The 20,277-nt window shown below is 36.2% G+C and overlaps 1 protein-coding gene and 1 long non-coding RNA gene across 3 annotated transcripts; both read left to right on the top strand.

Moving 5' to 3' along the window:
* Positions 1–210: 210 nt before the first annotated feature.
* Positions 211–6,022, top strand: LOC121172870 (uncharacterized). 2 transcript variants are annotated; one of them, XR_005886615.1, is made up of 5 exons: positions 211–382; positions 4,666–4,710; positions 5,473–5,585; positions 5,723–5,804; positions 5,901–6,022. It is a non-coding gene; the product is annotated as an uncharacterized lncRNA (long non-coding RNA). The 2 variants fall into 2 exon arrangements; XR_005886614.1 differs by having other exon boundaries at positions 5,723–6,012.
* Positions 6,023–15,234: 9,212 nt separating this feature from the next.
* Positions 15,235–16,113, top strand: LOC112998166 (uncharacterized). Its single transcript, XM_026124211.1, has 2 exons — positions 15,235–15,276; positions 15,316–16,113. Exons 1-2 carry the CDS (start codon positions 15,235–15,237, stop codon positions 16,111–16,113), a joined length of 840 nt encoding a protein of 279 aa, XP_025979996.1.
* Positions 16,114–20,277: the final 4,164 nt, after the last annotated feature.

Raw genomic sequence — 20,277 nt, 5'->3', positions numbered from 1 at the left:
TCACACCGTCACCGTTACAATGCCTAGGGAAAACCATGACTCCCTCCGTCTCATCATCCCACACCAGTCAGCATCCTCCTTTTCATTAGTCTCATCATCCCCACACCAGTCAGCATCCTCCTTTTCATTATCTATTATCTACACGTGGTTATATGGACCCGTGTTTTCTCCACACACAGTAAACCTAAGTCACCGTCAACAAATTCAACATCACATTTACAACTCCACCATTTAATCTGCCATGGTCGAACTGCCGCTGTTCTCGATCTGAGGTCCGATGCCCCAGTCCGAGAGTCTGGTGGTCAGTGAAACCGCGATGCAGAACGTTTTCATGGTGAGGTGGATTTTGAAGACATGCTGGGCGCTTGCCATGGTTATGAAGGTTGGTCACTCCTTCCTATGGTTGTGTAGTTTAATATGTGACCAATTTCATGTATTCTGCACGGGAGTGTGCTATGCAAAATTATTATGGTATACTTGGGGAATTGTTGATAATGTACATTAACGAATCTGCTTTGCAATGGATATGAAATGTATGTTCTTATCATTTCAAAACCCTACTACCCAAAATAGGGAATTATGATTGATTGTTGTTGACTAAGTAAGGTTAAAACATAAGATATTGGGGTGATTTGAAATCTGTCAATGTATATTTGTGTTTTGTTCAAATGGGTGTCGACAAGCTTTCTCTTACCACACTGAGATGAGATCCGAGTAAGATGTGGTATGTATGAATGTATGAAATGAGTGTTAATGTTTCAATTAGACTTACCTCTGTAATACTTGAAATTGACCACTTTGAGCTATTTTATGACATGTGTGTCCATACATGGAGACACCTTTAAGTCTACATGCATCATAGATAGATAGGAAAAGATTCTGTGGAGACTTCTAAAACTATAACTTCTTTAGAAACTACTTGTAAAGTGTAGTATGTAATAAAAATAACAAAAATAAAATTGTGGAAAAAATATCCATCAAAAAAGGTTTACGACAAAGCTTCAAGATCTAAGGTTTTCATTAATTAATAACATTTATACTCTGAAGAGCTCCACCAAGCATTTTGTAGAATTGCATTTAAAAGATGTGAAAGCGACGTTTCTTACCAAGCTACTCTTTTTGCTAAACAAAATGGAATCTAATTTCAATCTTTTTGTTGCCAAATGTCGTTCTTAATTCTCTCAATCTGTCTAAAATTTGGATGAAAGAATTTGGTGAAGATCAAAGAATAACAATGTACAAAGCACACCCTGTTGCATACTGCATAGCAGTTAGACGCAACCAGTGCAACCTTCCGGTATCATTGTTCTTAATTTTGTTGTTGGGAGGGAAGACAATTAGCAAAGGCTAACACTCAACCATCAAAGGCGAACCCCGGTCCACATGATACTACACCACCAGAACGTAACCCTGAGCGACTTATACCATGGTTACCCTATGAAGTTTCATATGTGAGAATTTTTTTATGCAATATGTGCCGGGGTGTGTTTTCTACATTGTTGTCATTCACCGTATCTATTGTAATAAAGAATCAACAATTTTCTTTTGTGTGTTGTGTTGTGTGTTATAGTTAGCCAGTAGATGCATTATAAAAGTTTCAGTTCATAGATTTTAGATTATGTATCTGATTTCATAGTTCAATGCTATGTAAAGAATAGTGTACTACAAAGATTGAAAATCTAGCTTTCCAATAATGATGAATATAATTTCTGCTTAGAGCTTCGCCAAACATCCTATACGTCTGTTTGCCGATTTGCCTACCAAACATGAATGTGAAAGATATTTCTACCAAGCTATTTGTTTTGCTAAACAAATGGACTCTAATTTCTATCTTAATTTTCTATTTTTTTATGCTTTAATTCCCTTCCCTTTATTCTATTCAGTATTTTCTATCCTGCGACACTTAAATGTTTTGCCTTATTTTGTCAATCTATTTTAAATTTGAGATTATCTAATCTTATTGTTTTGTGATTGCTTCTATGTATGCCAAACTTGAAAGTCTTTTTCTCTACTTGATGTAAAGGCTTTGGGAGTAAAGAAGTCAATAAAAGTTTGTTGGTGTTGTTCTCTTTTCAGAGGATAAGCGTTGGTGTAATGGTGGGGTTATTGTCTTGTGATCTGAAATTCATGTTTATAGTAAGTAGTAAGAGACTCTCTGCTTGTGGGTGTAAGGCTGCGAAGTATATACTCCCAAGAATCCATTAGGTGGGAGCCTCATTCACTGATGTTGTGTTTTATTCTGACAGAGTTTTGCCTATTTAGCTGGATTCTATAGCCATAAATTTATTCCAACGCATCTTTTATCTTCCGTACATGTTTTCTTTGCTTCTAATTCTGTCTGACTTGCAGAGGGATTGAGCTGCTGTTTTGATTTGATGGTCTTTCTCGACTTTCTTTCCTCTGTATTTCTTTCCATGAGAGTATTCCCTATCGTTCTGTTTTGTACTCTTTCATACAGTTGATGTCTTACATGACCTGTACCATCTATCAAGTCCATGTCGCAGGTTTTAACTTGGAAGAGTTATTGTATGTTATTTATCATAGAATTCATGACTTGTGATGCATTCATTTTTTTGGGTAGAATCTCTTTGCACTATAGACCAGTGTTTATGTTCTCTCTTGATCTTTCTCAAAAATATTTCCAACCTTTAATGATAGTGTCTAGCCAGATTAAAATCTTCAGATGTTCAATGCCTAAAACCGATGGTGTTAGAATGCTTGGATCTGCTGCCTAATTACAAATCATGGAGAAGTTGAAATCTTCTCTAATTGGATCCTCTACTTAAAATACGATTTATGAATGTCTACTTGATTTAACTAATTGGATTATCAAATCCTCTGGATCAATACAAGTCATGGAGAAATTGAAATCTTTTCTTACTAGATCATCTACCCAAAATACTATTTATGAATGTCTACTTGATTTTACTCATTGAATTATCAACTGATATAGAGTCAAAACTAGTGATGCTATTGGAGCCAATATTTGGTCTTTGACTTTTAGCATGGATAAGTGACTGAGGTTGGTGCACTCTAACTGTGGTAAGCAAAATGCAAAAACAAGATATTGTATCATGAGTCAGGAGTATGTAGGTAGTGACATTACAGCTTTATGTGTCTAATATGACCATTTTCTTCACCATTACATTTCCGTGCTTTTAGCATCAATTCTAGGAAGACCTACATAGAAAAGGAAAAAAGTTTCTGACTGGGGGTACCTATCTTCATTGTATATCTATTTGAGCATCAATTGCTTTAAATAAAACTAATATTACTGTGTTGGAAACTTGTTACACCATATTCCTGGGTTTCCTTGAGTTCATTAATGCAGCTGGTTTTTCCGGCAAGAGCAGGATATACATACTTAACCCACACTGTCAGAACTCAAATTGGCAAGGACTGTTCAGCAGTTATTGTCTCACGTGAGGGAAATGGAACTGTTCAGCATCAAGCATTTACAACTGTCCCATGTTACTTATAAATCTTTGAAGAAATTACCTCTCAAATCTCAATGCAGTTACAATAATAAATGATTTTGTATCTCCACTGTTTACCAATGATTTTAATGCTAAACTCATGTTCATGCTTCTTGGTCAATATTACATGGGAAAAACAACATTTAATAAACATTTTTTAAGGTGTGACTATCTATAGGAGCACAGGTTGCTATTAGAGTCTCTCAAGTCACAAGGATCTGATTTTCTTCATGTGTTTATCTCTATATGTAATGCTATGATTTTTCAAACTACCTATGATGGGGAAAGCAAATGTAATGTGGTAATTAATTGTCATCATGCCATTAATTCTATGATTCATATCAACATAGGATTCTATGACTTTGAGCTTTATATTTTGTTGAGTTAAATGAAGGGTAAGCAAATGACATAGTTTAAACTTTAAAGTAAGCTGGCTTGAACTATGGTGATACACCAATGAGCACCATCACATTTATGAAGAGGTTTTTGAAGTCACATAATAATTGCTTATAGGTTGTTGGCTAGTTCGATCAAAAGTACTTATCAAGCACATGTCTGTATTGAATGTAAATGACACAAGTTATTATATCTTTTTTGCCTTCTATAGCAGATTACCTATAGTCTCTCTACCTTCAAACAATATATATGTTGTCTTAGTTCATGTAGGATTTGAGGAGTAATGTGTTATGGACTTCGAAGCCATCACTGTTGCTTTGTGGCCACTAGTATGAAAGGGATATGTTGTTTTTGGCTATTATGAAAAAGTGCCTCGTCAATTATCAGTCAGTCAACAGATTACTTTCTGAAGTTAGCCTATCTTCTGCTTGCTTGTTATCTTGACATAAACTTTAGCAGTGATAGTAGGAATCAATTTCTCACTGATCTCTTTTAATTTGTTATTGGCATTCATGATCTGATAGTGTTGATGAAATGGTCATATGACAATATTTATATATATGGATGCTTAAGTAATGGAGGAAATCTATGGCAGGTTATAATTAAGATAATGCAACCGGTGGTCTTCTTTCTTGTAAAAATGTTTCTTTGGCTGCTATAGGTTGAGCATAGCTCTTGCTGGTTTGCAATGTTGAGGGATGCAATAATGAGTTTGCTATTAATTTGAAGAGCCCAAAAAATTTTCAGACCTTGCCATTGTTTGTTGCATCAATCCTATGTTTCTATTATGCAGGAAGGCTTCGGAAAAGTGAGCATCCAACAAAAAGTCCTTTGTGCGGTAAATGTTTTGCATGGGATCTGACTTCCATTTTGTTTTTTGCAGTGGCTAGTAAGTTTTGTGCTTTTGTTCTTTTGCTCCTTCAACAGTTTGAGGCTCAATAGGTGTGCAAGTTAATTCTTGCTTTCAGTGGCACATTTGATAGCATAGTTAATTGATTTGTAGGTTGAACATTTTGAAACTTTGATTAGACAAGGCACGCAAACTTGGACATATCTATTGGGAATAAGACCCATTAATTTTAAGGATTGGGTTATGGTGAGAACACTGAACCAGTCATATTGGGGTGACTCCAATCCCTGTTCTTTCCTGAGATCTAGATATGGGAAAAGTGGGTCAGGTAGAGTCATTAAGCTCATAAGATATGATGGTGGATAGGATACGGCTGCTAATATTCATATTTAGTTACTTTAGTTAGCTTAAAACAATTCATTTTTATTACATTTTATGCTGCATTTTCCTTCCAGATAATAAATGCCACCCATATCTGCAAATTAAATTTTGAGTAAGCCTCTAGTAATCTGCTCCGGTCCTAATATACCTTATATGGAAAGTTAGATTAGGCAGGAGGCCTTTTTAGCTAATGATTTATTTTAACTAGTGGCCTATTTTGTTCTAATGTTTAACGCTTGGATGAAGGTCAACGTCAAAATGAGAATTACAAGTAGTGCACATATCCGATGCGTTCTGGAAAGGGAAGCATCTTCTGTGTAATCATCTTTGTTATAATACTAGATGTCTTACTTGCCTATCCATTTTCAGATGAGGCAGAGGACTAAGATGTTAACAAATAGAGATGCTGTAATGATTACTGCTGCATAGTTTATCTCTATGGTGAAGTAGTTCCAATGGTAAATTACTTTGTTTCTGAAAAGGTACGACAATTGTCATTTTTCTGGGCAAACATATTTTTCTTGCTAGAAAAATTTACTTTGATGCCAAAGTTTTGCTATTCATAATGCAGGAATATCTTGGTTCTGATATTATTTCTTATTTTTCTGGTGAAGTGCAGCTGAGAGTGTCAAGCTTCTGATCACAGTTCTGAACACAAAAAATGATTTGGATGCTATTCTTTTAGAAGCTCTTAAAAATTGGTAAGTCTGATGAAGTAGTTTTGTACTTGCAGCTCCTGGATGCTGACTTATATATGCATGGCAGATGAAGTTTGGTTTTCTTTTTCTTTATATCAGGGTACCAGGACATTTATGCTATATGTAACTGATCTTGTTAGTTTCAAACATGTGTAGTACTGTTGCAATCAAGCAAACAATAAAAACAGAAAGCAAATGCGGCTTCCGTATATACAACCAAGACATAGAAACTACAAATGTAATGTAACATTAAATAAGTTTAAGAGTCAAGGTTTAGAAATAATTTCAGACGTATTGCAGCCTTTTTGCATCTATATTAGAAAAATGTAGTGTTTATTTGTCACCGCATAAATTAGAGTGGTATCTTATTATATTTTGAAACCAGTTTGAACTTTAAACAGTTTCGGCAAAACAGGTTTTTAAGTAGTTTCGGAACTGTTTCATAACTTATTTTAAAACCCGTTCAAAATTGGTTTCCAATATTCGAAACTGATTCTGATGTTCACCTAAAGTAGAACGAGTTCTTCAAGGGTAAAAAAACTGGTATGTTTGATTTTTATTTTCATAAAAGAAAAAAAACTCTTACCATAAGAGCCAGGATTCTGTTCACAAAAAAAAAAAAAAAGAAGTACCTTTAAAGAGTAGAGGAACCTTATTTTCCTCCTTCACTTGTAGCTTTAGGATTCATATTTTATACTATGAATTATTCTTCTTTAATTATATGTATTTTGGTTTTGCAATTGAGTATAAGGAAATGAAACAAGGCTGAATAACAATATAATGTAGTGTTGGTATTGTGTTAAGATAACGGCACCTACGCATGGTGGGGGCCTCACTCAATCCTAATCTTTACATTATTCTCCTAACCCTTTTCATAACGGATCCAGGCAGGGATCTACAATATATAAGAAAAATAAAAATAATAATACATTTCATGCCATTGATGTAATATTTTTTGAATGTTTTATTTATCATGATCATATATATTTAAATTTAAATCATTATAATTATTTGTTTTATTTTAATGTTTTTATTGCAATTAGAAACTACTAATAATAAAGGATCTTCATGGTGAAGATCTTTGGCATTGAATTGTTGAGTACACAAACCATATGTTAAAACTAATTATATTCAAAATAGCATAGCTTTAATTTCAATTAGAGTGGGTAAACATTTGTAATTCTATATATGTTTTAAATTATTGCTCATTTATTATGTACATATTTTAATTGTTATTTTAATATTAAAACATCCCTGGTCAAAAAATGAGAAAGAAATGATTGATCATGTTTCTTGTTTTCTTAGTTCATATGAATATGAATCACTCACAACATTATTTTCTATAAGATTAAATTTGTGCCTTTCGTGATTATAAAGTTAAGTTAATTATTTTGTATTTTTTAAATATTAATAAATAAGTTGAAATGCATCTTGAAGGCTAAGGGACTAGTTCGTCTGGGCGAGTTCACTGCTTTAGGGTTAAGTTTCAGCTCGCCTGGGCAAGCTGCAACCACCCCAAGGTGGCCTTTTGCCTATAAATAGGCATCCTAGGGGTGTTTTAAAGGGTTCCAAGGTTCAGAGGTGGAGGGAATTTAGAGAATTGAGAGAGAAGAAGAAGAAAGAAGAGGAAATGAAGCCGAGGCGCTACCGAATCACAACCACGATCATTTTCTACGTCGTTTTCTTGTTCTGTGTTCTTCATGCGAGCCTCGGTTAGTTTTATTTTTAGGGATTGAATGTGATATATGTACCCTTAGGGGTCCCCCTTGTTATTATGTGCACATTCATCTTCTCCATCTATCGTCAACAATCTCGTCTTTCTTTGTAAAATTCAATCTTAACCGATCACTAGTGTTGTAAAATTGTCTTTAGAAGAGGTTGAAAGTTAATAAACAAAACGAAGATAAAATCAACCCATAACTTTTTTCTTTTTTTATCAAATATCACTTGAGATCGTTTCAAGGTTCAATGCCTTAAAGATTCTCTCCGCTTTTCAAAATTTAGAACATCGTTTCAAGGTCCGATGTCTTAGACGACTTTTTGTTCGCAATTAAAATAAATCTTTCAAAAACATAAAATCAATTTAACACACAAACATTCAGACTTGAAGAACTATATAGGTCTGAATTCCTCATCGCACCTGAGGATACGTAGGAGCAAGGGCAACACCCTTGCCGACCCAAAAAAAATAAAAAAAATATAAAAAGGGAAAAGTAAATAATTTTGAAGTTACGTTACGAACACTCGATTAAAGGTTTTTGTCCCTTGTGATGGGCACGTTATGTGCTAATACCTTCCCCATGCGTAAATAACTCCCGAACCCTTATTCTCAAAATTCGCAGACCTCTTTTGGTTTTTCTAACATTTTCCTCGAATAAACATTGGTGGTGACTCCACTCATTTTCTCCCTTGGAGACGAACACACTTTGGCTTATCTATTTTGCTTTTGTCGTCTCATCGTGAGGTAGGTTGCTATAGATGGTGACTCCATTGGGGACTATTAGAGAGTTAAGTCATTCAATCAGTGTGCAATATTTTATCGTGACTTCTTCTTTATTTATGCTCCCTCTTCTCTTTTATCTTTTGTTTTGTCCATATTTGTGTATAAACTATGCTATGTTATTGTGTTTGGTGTGTGTCTATCTATCTATTACATTCGTAGTTAGAAAGATTTTTGTTCTATGCACAAATGGCACCTACACTTTTGCACACACATTGAGATGTTAGGCCCTATACCTGGGTCTGTGTGAGCCATATGGAGTGGAGGTCGATCTGTGATCATGTTGGGTCTCCGACTCGCTTGATAAAAGTGAAGCCTAACCTAGAGTCTTCCTCTTTTGGTGAGGCATTTTCGCTGGTAGTCCCTACCACCACAATTTTGTTACCTAAGAGGATAATATCTCTAGAACCAAGTAAGGTTACAATGAAGCGTGAAAGTTTACAACACATTCTTAGTTACATGTGTTGGGTACCATGATGATAGCTATAAACAAACCATATTGGGATTACACACTCATTTCTCTTGAAAAATGATTGAAAATCACGTGAACATGGTACCTAATGCATTGTTAACTAGAAAAGGGTGGTTCTTTGGGCGTCTCATGTCAATCTCATGATTACATTTGTCATTCATAGCATAAGTATGCCCTAATCATTCATCTCTATGATAGGTTGTCGAAGTATTGACAATCAAAATTTCTATTCCTTGGATTATGGGGTCGAACCAAGCATATGCTTTTAAGAAAAGGTTTTCATCAAGTCAAGGTCAAGTATGGAAGTAACCAGCTTGCAAAAGTTAGGGCAGAAGATGGATCGAGTTTACATAGCTTCTTTGGCTACTACCAACACATGATTGAGCAAAATAATTTAAAAAATTAAGGACTCTTGATGTCCATGTTTTATTTCCAGTTGCACTTGAACCCTGACAAGATGTAATGAACAATGTTGTTTTAATGAAAATCTAAATTGATTTGATCCCATATTCTACTGAATGTCCTGTGTAAAAATTTACAATACTTCAACAATGTATCATTCACATATGTCCATTTCTCTTTTCACATTGGTTGCATTGCTCATCGCATTCTTTCCTTGGAATCAGAACTGTAATCATTGTAATCAAAAGGAAAGAACACGCATGTCTATATGTAGAACAACCTCCTGGGTTTGAAGACTCACAAAAATTAGACCATGTCTATAGATTAAAGAAAGAACTCTATGGTTTAAAACAAGCACCTAGGGCTTGGTATGAAAGATTAAGTAAATTCCTATTAGAAAAGAATTTCACTCGAGGGAAGGTAGATACTACCGTATTCATAAAAAAGAAGGATAATGATATCTTATTGGTAAAAATTTATGTTGATGATATAATTTTTGGATCTACTAATGAATCTTTGTGCAAGGAGTTTTCTATTGATATGCAAAGTGAGTTTGAGATGTCCATGATGGGTGAGTTAAATTACTTTCTTGGACTACAAATCAAACAAACAAATGATGGGATCTTTGTCAACCAAGCAAAGTATTGCAAGGAACTCATTAAGAGATTTGGAATGGAAAACTCAAAACACTTGGCTACTCCTATGAACACCAATTGTTATCTTGACAAAGATGAATCCGGTCAACCCATTGATGCAAAGTAATACAGATGTATGATTGTATCTCTACTTTACTTATCTGCAAGTAGGCCAGATATTATGTTTAGTGTATGCATGTGTGCAAGATTTCAATCAAATCCAAAGTTTTCACATTTAATGGCAGTAAAAAGAATCATAAGATATCTATTAGGAACAGTTAACTTAGGATTATGGTACCCTAAGAATTCTTTATGCAATTAAGTAGGATACTCAGATTTGGATTTTGCAGGATCAAAAATAGATAGGAAAAGTACTAGTGGCACATGTCAATTCATAGGGTCTACTCTTGTTTATTGGAATAGCAAGAAGCAAAATAGTGTAGCATTATCCACAGCAGAAGCAAAATATATTTCTACTGATAGTTGTTGTGCATAGATTCTGTGGATGAAACAACAACCATTTGATTATGGAATAGTATTAGATCACATTCTCATAAAATGTGATAACACACGTGCCATAAATATATCTAAAAATCCAGTCCTTTACTCTAGAACCAAGCATATAGAAATTAGGTATCATTTTATTAGAGATCATGTTCTAAAAGGTGATGTTGTTTTAGAATTTGTAGATACTAAAAATCAACTTGCAGACATCTTCACAAAACCACTAAACAAAGATTCTTTCTACAATATTAGAAGAGAATTAGGACTTCTAGATGCTAGTGACCTATCCAAATGATCTATATTATTATAAGATTTGAACATTTAGTATTTCTTTTATTTGCATAGTATGACTGAACAATTATGAATTGTGTTATATGACTATGTAGTTTTTATATTTGATCTATTCATGTTTCTTGCTTCATGATTGGTTTAGATTTTTCAATGAATGTCTTGTGAGTGATTAGTAATTTATGTATGTTTTATATTTGTTACGCACTTTGGCTTTTTGTTGATGCCAAAGGGGGAGAGAAATAAGGATTAAATCAAGAACTCACATAATTAATTAACTTAGTTTCAAGTGAAGCTTAAACTCAAAAACAAAGGGGGAGAATATGGAGAATCAAGTGAGTGATCGACTAGGAAAAAGAATGTGCATGTGTTTCTTGATTTCAGGGTTGCCATCATCAAAAATGGGGAGATTGTAGAAGCAAGCTTCATGATGATGAATAAAGTTTATTCAAGTTGTTTTGATAATGACAAAGATGATGACAAAAAGCCCAAAGAATGATTTCAAGATTAAGTCAACAAGTTCAAGATCAAGTTTAATTTCAAGTTTCATGAGAAGAAATCAACAAGATTCAAGAATCAAGAGAAGTTTGATTTCAAGATTCAAGAGAAGAAGAATTCAAGTTTCAAGAGAAGAAATCAAGAAGACTTCACATGAGAATTATTGAAAAGATTTTTCAAAAAACAAACATAGCACAATTTTGCTTTTCAAAAGAGTTTTCTCAAAATTTTCTAAGTTACCAGAGTTTTTTACTTTCTGGTAATCGATTACAAGTTTCCTGTAATCGATTACCAGTGGCAAAGTTTTATTTCAAAAGCTTTTAACTGAATTTGCAACGTTCCAATTGATTTCAAAATGGTGTAATCGATTACAAGATATTGGTAATCGATTACCAGTGTATTTGAACGTTGAAATTCAAATTCAATTGTGAAGAGTCACATCCTTTCATAAAAAGCTTTGTGTAATCGATTACAAGGATTTGGTAATTGATTACCAGTGACAAGTTTTGAACAAAAATCAAAAGATGTAACTCTTCCAATGGTTTTCAGGTTTTTCTAAAGGTTATAACTCTTCCAATGGTTTTCTTGACCTGACTTGAAGAGTCTATAAAAGCAAGACCTTGATTTGCATTTCAATAATCTTCGACAACCTTTACAAACAACTTTTCCACATATTCTTTTACAACCTTTGAATCTCTTTGAACTTCTTCTTCTTCTTTCTTTGCAAAAACTTTCTAAAGTTTTCTGGTTTTTCCAAACCTTGAAAACAAAAGTTTGATATTCATCTTTTTCATTCTTTTCTCTCTTTGCCAGAAAGAATTCGCCAAGGACAAACCGCCTGAATTCTTTTTGTGTCTCTCTTCTCCCTTTTCCAAAAGAGCAAAGGACTAACCGCCTGAATTCTTTTGTGTCTCCCTTCTCCCTTTTCAAAGAATTCAATAAGACGCAGTCTGAGAATTCTTTTGATTCTTCCCTTTCCCTTATACAAAAGATTTCAAAGGACTAACTGCCTGAGATATCTTTTGTATCCCCTTCACAAAGTTTCAAAGGACTAACCGCCTGAGAACTTTGTCTTAACACATTGGAGGGTACATCCTTTGTGGTACAAGTAGAGGGTACATCTACTTGGGTTGTTGTAACTAAGAACAAGAGAGGGTACATCTCTTGTGGATTAGTTCAAGTGGAGGGTGCATCCACTTGGTTGTTACAAAGAGAACAAGGGAGGGTACTTCCCTTGTGGATCTTTGCTTGTAAAGGATTTTACAAGGTTGATAAGAAATCTCAAGGACCGCAGGTCACTTGGGGACTGGATGTAGGCACGAGTTGTTGTCGAACTAGTATAAAACTCTTGTGTTTGTCTTCTTCTTCCCTACACTCTTTAATTTCTACTGTGCACTTTAATTATCGCTTTTACTTTTGGTTAAGTTTCTATTTATGTTCTTTACTTTCTTAACATTATAGTAAAAGCCTAAGAAGGGCAGATTTTTAATTAGTAAAGGTTTATTAATAATTAATTCAACCCCCCTTCTTAATTATTCCGAGGCCACTTGATCCAACACCAACCAGGGAAGGAACTTTCCAGAAAAGAAGCCTGTAGAATTCACCCCAATTCCAATGCCATATGCTGACTTACTCCCCTATCTGCTCAATAATGCAATGGCAGTCATAAACCTAACAAGGATTTCTCAACCTCCATTTCCAAGAGGATACAACCCCAACATGACATGTGCTTATCATGGGGGAGTTTCGGGGCATTCCATTGAGCATTGTATGACCCTGAAACATAAGGTGCAAAGTTTGATTGATTCAAGCTGGCTGAGATTCGAGGAGGAGAATCGCTCGTGAGTTCTAATGTCATCAACCAATACTATGTATGATGCTTGGGGCAATTTGAAGGTTGTTGTTAGATGTCTCCAATGACTCATTATTGTAAACAATAGTCACAATGTTAATAATATGGATAAATTTGATGTCCTTGTCTCTCATTCTCTCACAATTACATTTTTGCTTTTTTAACTTTCACTGGAATGTGAATGTAAGTCGTTGGTTTGTTTGCTCAAGTGACCTGCACTGCTGAGTTGATCTCCAAGTTTGTTCAATCAAAAATTGCTCATTCTCTACGTTTGGTGAGGGTGCCGTAAATGATAAGTAAAGTAAAAAGTTAAAAAAAACGTTTGATTGACTGTGTTTCAAATAAAACCAACTCATAACTTCTTTTTATCAAGTATCACTTGAGATTGTTTCAATGTCCAACGCCTTAACAATTCTCTCCGCTTTTCAAAATTTAGAACATCGTTTCAAGGTCCAATGCCTTAGACGACTTTTTGTTCGCAATTAAAATAAATTTTTCAAAAACATAAAATCAATTTAACACACAAATATTTAGACTTAAAGAACTACGTAGGTCTGAATTCCTCATCGCACCTGAGGATACGTAGGAGCAAGGACAACACCCTTGTCAACCAAAAAAAAATATAAAAAGGGAAAAGTAAATAATTTTGAAGTCACGTTACGAACACTCAATTAAAGGTTGTCATCCCTTGTGATGGGCATGTGGCGTGCTAATACCTTCCCCATGCGTAAACAACTCTTGAACCCTTATTTTTAAAATTCATAAACCTCTTTTTGATTTTTCTAACATTTTCCTCGAATAAATGTTGGTGGCGACTCCATTCATTTTCTCCCTTGGAGAGGAACACGCTTTGGCTTATCTATTTCGCTTTTGCCATCTCATTGTGAGGTAGGTTACGACACACGCCAAAAAAGAAAAGCCTCTTAGAACTCACAGCCCAAGATGCAACACTGGCCCAAAACAAGCTATTGGCCGGACAAATAGAGTCCCTAACAGAGACCATCAACAAGCTCCCTTAAAAATTACAAGCGGTAAGTCCCTCTCACTCTTCAATTATGCAAATAGGGGGATGCCACATCTGCAGTGGAGCACACGAGCTAGGGAAATGCATAGCCCAAGAAGATTCTTTAAAGGAGGTGAACTACATGAGAGCTCAGAATTGCCACAGATTCCAAGGCTACAACCAAGGATGACCATCAGGATTCAACCAAGGGAGGAATTTCACATAGGGCTCAAGCTGGAGGAATCATCCGGGGAACTAGTTCAACAAGGAGCAAAGAAGTCAATTTTTCCAGAATTCCAACCAAGGGGTCGATCTTTATGAGAAGACTAGCAAGCTTGAGGAGACCGTAAATCAATTCTTGTAGATATCCATGTCCAACTATAGGAGCAAAAAGTCATGCATCAAGAACCTAGAGATACAAGTTGGACAATTAGCCAAACAAATGGCTGCAAGACCCGCTAGCAGCTTTGGAGCCAACACAGAGAAGAACCCGAAGGAGGAATGCAGGGCAGTGTTGACTAGAAGCCAGAGGAGAGCGCAAGAAGAAGAAGAGAAAGCTGAAGAGGACCAGTCTGAGGAAGGAAGGGCAGACAAAGAAGAAGAGAAGAAGATGGAAGAAGAAGAAGTAGAGAAGAAGGTCTTAACCTCTAAGACCAACATCCAACTAGCCCGAAAGGATAGGAAAGAAGAGCCACCAACCCCTTTAAAAGAGCCCCCATACCTTTTAATGTCGTCAAAGAAGAATAAGGAGCGTTACTTCAAGCGTTTCTTGGAGATATTCAAGGGACTGGAGATAACCATGCCATTTGGGGAAGCCTTGCAGCAGATGCCACTCTACACCAAATTCATGAAGGACATCCTCACCAAGAAGGGGAAGTACATTGATAATGAGAGCATTATGGTGGGAGGCAACTACAGTGCAATGATACAGAGGAAGTTGCCCAAGAAATTTAAAGACCCCGGGAGCGTGACAATCCCTTGTACCACAGGGAACGAATCAGTAGGGAAGGCTCTCATTGACTTAGGGGCAAGCATCAACTTGATGCCATTGTCAATGTGTAGAAGAATTGGAAACCCAAAGATAGACCCTACCAAGATGACCCTCTAGCTCGCAAATCGATCAATCACCTGACTGTACGAGGTAGTAGAAGATGTTCTCGTCAAAGTCCGCCACTTTACTTTCTCAGTAGATTTTGTCATCATAGACATAGAAGAAGATACATAGATTCCTATTATCTTAGGTAGACTCTTCATGCTAGCTGCCAACTGTGTGGTAGATATGGGGAATGATAATCTGGAAATGTGCATTGACAACCAAAAGGTAACCTTCAACCTTTTCGAAGTAACTAAATACCTATAGGAAGATAGGAGGTGCTTCAAGGTGAAGGAGGTCGATAAAGAAGACGTCAATGCTCTTTCAACCACACAAACTTCACTGGAGAAAGCCTTGATCAATGTTGTGGATTATCTAACCAGTGAAGAGGAGAAGGATCTAAGGGTTTGCTTGGAAGACTTAGATCATGAAGAAAACATTTTTGCAGGGGGGACCAACTTTGCAGAACTGACAAACGATGGTCCATCCGAGAAGACCAAGGTAAAGCTAAAGATCCTACCCAACCATTTGATGTATGTGTTCTTAGAGGAGAACGAGACTGAGACTATAGTGATCAGTGGTGAGCTAACAGCAAAAGAAGAGAACAAGTTGGTGGAGGTCCTCAAGAGACACAGGGAGGCAATAGGGTGGCACATATCAGATCTGAAAGGAATCAGCACTGCCTATTGTATGCGTAAGATAATGATGGAAGAAGACTATAGACCAGTCAAACAGCCTCAGAGAAGGCTTAACCTATCGATGAAGGAAGAGGTGCGGAAAGAGGTGCTCAAGATTCTAGAGGTTGGGCTTATCTACCCTATTTCTAATAATGCTTGGGTAAGCCCAGTCCAGGTGGTACCAAAGAAAGGGGGCCTGATATTCATTCAGAGTGCAAAGAATGACCTAATCCCAAGAAGGACTGTCATTGGCTGGAGAAAATGCATTGACTATCGCAAACTCAAGGAAGCCATAAGGAAAAACCATTTTCTTTTGTCCTTCATGAACCAAATGTTGGAGAGGCTTACGGGACATGCTTATTACTGCTTCTTGGATGGATACTCTTGATACAATCAGATTGTAGTGGACCCAGGAGAAGATGACCTTCACATGCCCTTTTGGTGTCTTTGCCTACAGACGAATGCCGTTTGGGCTATGTAATGCACCTGCCACATTTCAGAGGTGCACATTGGCCATTTTTGTAGATATGGTGAAGAAAAGTATCGAGGTATTCATGGATGACTTCTTGGTATTTGGTGTAGATGCATATGTTGTATGAAGCTTTTGATGATGCCAAATAGATGAAAGCTATTCAACGTTGATCCAAGTCAAGATCAAGAAATCAAGAGAAACGATTAACAATTAGTCCTTTATATGTTAAAAGAATCTCTTTAAGAGATTGAAAAGGTTTGGCCTTAAAAGTTAATCTTTAAGTGAATTTCAGTTTTGAAAAAAATATGTTTTTCTCTCTGGTAACCGATTGCCGCCTTAGCCTCTAGTAATCGATTACCAGAAGCAAGAATAGTTTTAAACAGTTTTCAGAAAACATTTGAATTTGAATTTTAAATGTGTAATGGATTACCAAGAGACTGTAATCAATTACCAGAGGAAAAACTATTTTAAAACAACTTTCAGAAAGTTTTGAATTTGAATTTTAAATATGTAATCGATTACAACAATTGTGTAATTGATTACCAGTCACGAAAATTTTGAAATTCAAAACTAAAGAGTTGTAACTCCTCAAAATTAGCTGTATAATTGATTATCACACATTTGTAATTGATCACTAGTGAGGAAATTTTGAAAATAACTCTAAAAAGCCACAACTCTTCACAAGTTTTTGAAAGGTCACCAAAGGCCTATAAATATGTGACTTGTACTCGAAATTCTTCAGAGTTTTTCAGAACATTCATTGTCTTATCCTCTCACAAGAAAACCTTTGGCCAAACACTTGCAAAATCATTAAGGATTCTTATAAGTTCTTCAACTTGTATCATTCTTCTCTAAAAGAGAGAAATATTCTTCTGTACTTCAAAAGCAATCAATTGTTGATCAAGAGACAGTAGGTCTCTTGATTTGTAAAGTTCTTTGAACACAAGGGAAGGGTATCCCTGGGTGGTTCATAATTTGTAAAAGGATTTACAAGTTAGTGGAAATCTCAAGTGGGTTACTTGAGGACTGAACGTAGGCACAGGGCATGGTCGAACCAGTATAAAACTGAATTTGCAATTCTCTCTTCCCTAAACTTCTTTAATTTATTGCATTTTAATTTTATTTTACAAATTTTAAAAAAAAGTATCAATTGAATTGTTCTTTACTTCTTTTCTTTTAAGTCTGCATATTCCATTTAAAGAGAGAATTAAAGTTTATTAGAGGAAATTTTTTAAACTTAATTCGCCTCCTCTTAAGTTATTGAGGCCACTTGTTTAACATTTGGGCCCTCTTTTGAATGTTGCTTGACGAACTTGGAGATGGTGCTATAGAGATGCATGTAAATAAACCTAGTTCTGAACTGGGAGAATTGCCACTTCATGGTTCGAGAAGGCATAGTCTTGGGCCACAAAATTTTGGCCCGAGGGATTGAGGTAGACCGGGCCAAGATTGATGTCATTGAGAAGTTGCCACCACCATCCAATGTTAAAGGCATAAGAAGCTTCCTAGGACATGCAAGGTTCTATAGGAGATTCATAAAATATATTTCCAAAATTGCAAGACCATTAAGCAATTTTCTAAACAAATATGTTGTGTTTAAATTTGATGAAGAGTGTTCAATGGCCTTCCAGGCCCTAAAAGACAAGCTCACGATCGCCCTAGTGATGATCTCACCTAACTAGAGGAAAGAGTTTGAATTGATGTGCGATGCTAGTGATTATGTAGTGGGCACTGTCCTAGGACAGAGGCAAGACAAGAAATTCCACATCATTTACTACACTAGCAAAGTTCTGAATGAAGCACAAATGAATTATGCCACTACGGAGAAGGAAATGCTAGCCATTGTCTTTGCCTTAGAAAAATTCAGACCATACTTTGTGGGGTCAAGGGTGGTGATCTTCACTGACCTTGCCGCCATCAAGCACCTTCTCACAAAAGCATATTCAAAACCAAGGCTGATTAGATGGGTCCTGCTCATACAAGAATTGATAGTCATCAAGGACAAAAAGGGATTCGAGAATGTGGTAGCTGATCACCTCTCCCAGTTGAAGAATGAAGAAGTGACCAAAGAAGAACCGAAGGTAAGGAGAGAATTTCCTGATGAGTTCCTCTTACAAGTCACCATAAGACCATGGTTTGCTGATGTGACCAACTACAAAGCCACAGGAATCATCCCTGAAGAGCTTAACTGGAGTCAGCAGAAGAAATTTTTACATAATGCCTGCTTCTATGTGTGGGATGATCCACATTTGTTCAAGCTAGGAGCAGACAATCTGTTGAAGAGGTGTGTTATGATGGAGGAAGCACAGAGCATCCTTTGGCACTACCATAATTCACCATACGGTGGTCACCATAACGGTGATAGGACAACAACAAAGGTGTTATAAGAAGGGTTCTTTTGGCCCTCAATCTTCAAAGACGCTTATGATTATGTGCATCGATGTGACAAATGCCAGAGAATATGGGGGACTTCCAGAAGGAACAAGATGCCTCTATAAAACATAATGGAGGTAGAAATCTTTGACTGTTGGGGGATTGACTTTGTGGGGCCTCTCTCATCTTTATACGGGAATATCTATATCCTGGTAGTTGTTGATTACGTGTCCAAGTGGGTGGAAGCAATAACCACTCCCAAAAATGACACTAGGGTAGTGATAAACTTCTTGAAGAAAAACATATTTTCCCATTTTGGAGTACCATGAGCCTTGATCAGTGTTGGAGGAACACACTTCTGCAATACACAATTGAAGAAGGTTTTGGAGCATTACAATGTCATACATAAGGTGGCCACACCTTATCATCCCCAGACCAATGGCTAAGTAGAAGTTTCAAATAGAAAGCTAAAGCAAATCCTTGATAAGACTGTCGCATCATCAAGAAAGGATTGGGCTTTGAAGGTGGACGATTTTCTCTAGGCTTACAGGACTACATTCAAGATTCCCATAGGCCTTTCACTATTCCAGTTGGTTTATGGGAAAGCATACCACCTACTAGTAGAGTTAGAGCACAAAGCCTACTGGGTCGGGCCCTCAAACTTCTTGACTTTGATGAAGTTGCATCTGGAGAGAAGAGGAAGTTACAATTGCTAGAGTTAGAAGAAATGAGGATGAACGCCTATGAATCATCCAAGATTTATAAGCAGAAGATGAAGGCGTATCATGACAAGAAACTACAGAGACAAAACTTCCAGCCAGGCCAACAAGTCTTGCTCTTCAATTCCAGACTCAGGCTATTTCCAAGAAAGCTGAAGTCAAAGTGGTCAAGGTCATTTGTGATCAAAGAAGTAAGACCTCATGGAGCTGTGGAATTAGTGGACCCTACAGCAGGCACTCCTCAGAAAAGATGGATCATCAATTGACAACACTTATAATAAATTAAGCGCTTACTAGGAGGAGGCAACCCAACATTTTTGTTAATTTTTGTTCTTCAATTAAAAAAAAAACAAGATTTTGTTCAGGATCTTCATAGACTCTCAGTCCACCTAGCATGTATCCACCATTGATGACCCAGAGGCCTTCATCCAGCAGGTTGTTTAGCCAGGAGTCCAACCCTCCACTAATGGGGGAGGGAGGGTGAGCCCTCTAAGGTCAGAGATACCACTGAAGCGGGAACTGGGGATGACACCATATTGCAGATCTGACAGCTGATTAGGACCTATGGCCAGAATTATGTTGAAGAAAGCAGGATTTTATTCAGTTTTTAGTTTTTATTTTTTTCTCTCAAATAATTGCATGATACTACAAGAAAAATAACCTATGCCTACAGACGCTTTTTTGCTACAAACATAAATTAGTGTAGGTAAATCTCAAAAATACTTTTACCTACAACTGACTAATGTAGGTAAAACTCAACCACTTGTACCAACCATTATTTGGTGTAGGCATATTCATTAAAACTAAAAAAATACTTCTACCTACAACTATGTTGTGTAGGTAAAACTCCAAAAAACTTGTGCCTATGGTTGATTAGTGTAGGTAAAACTCAAAAGAATTACTACCTACAGAAGCATAGTGTAGGCAAAATATCATATAAAAATATATAACTTTAATTTTGATATATTAAAATTAATAGTATACTATA

This window comes from Glycine max, chromosome 10 (genome assembly GCF_000004515.6).
Source record: "Glycine max cultivar Williams 82 chromosome 10, Glycine_max_v4.0, whole genome shotgun sequence".
NCBI lineage: Eukaryota > Viridiplantae > Streptophyta > Magnoliopsida > Fabales > Fabaceae > Glycine > Glycine max.
The sequence above is the reverse complement of the archived record's forward strand: the minus strand, read 5'-3'. Positions and strand labels throughout refer to the sequence as shown.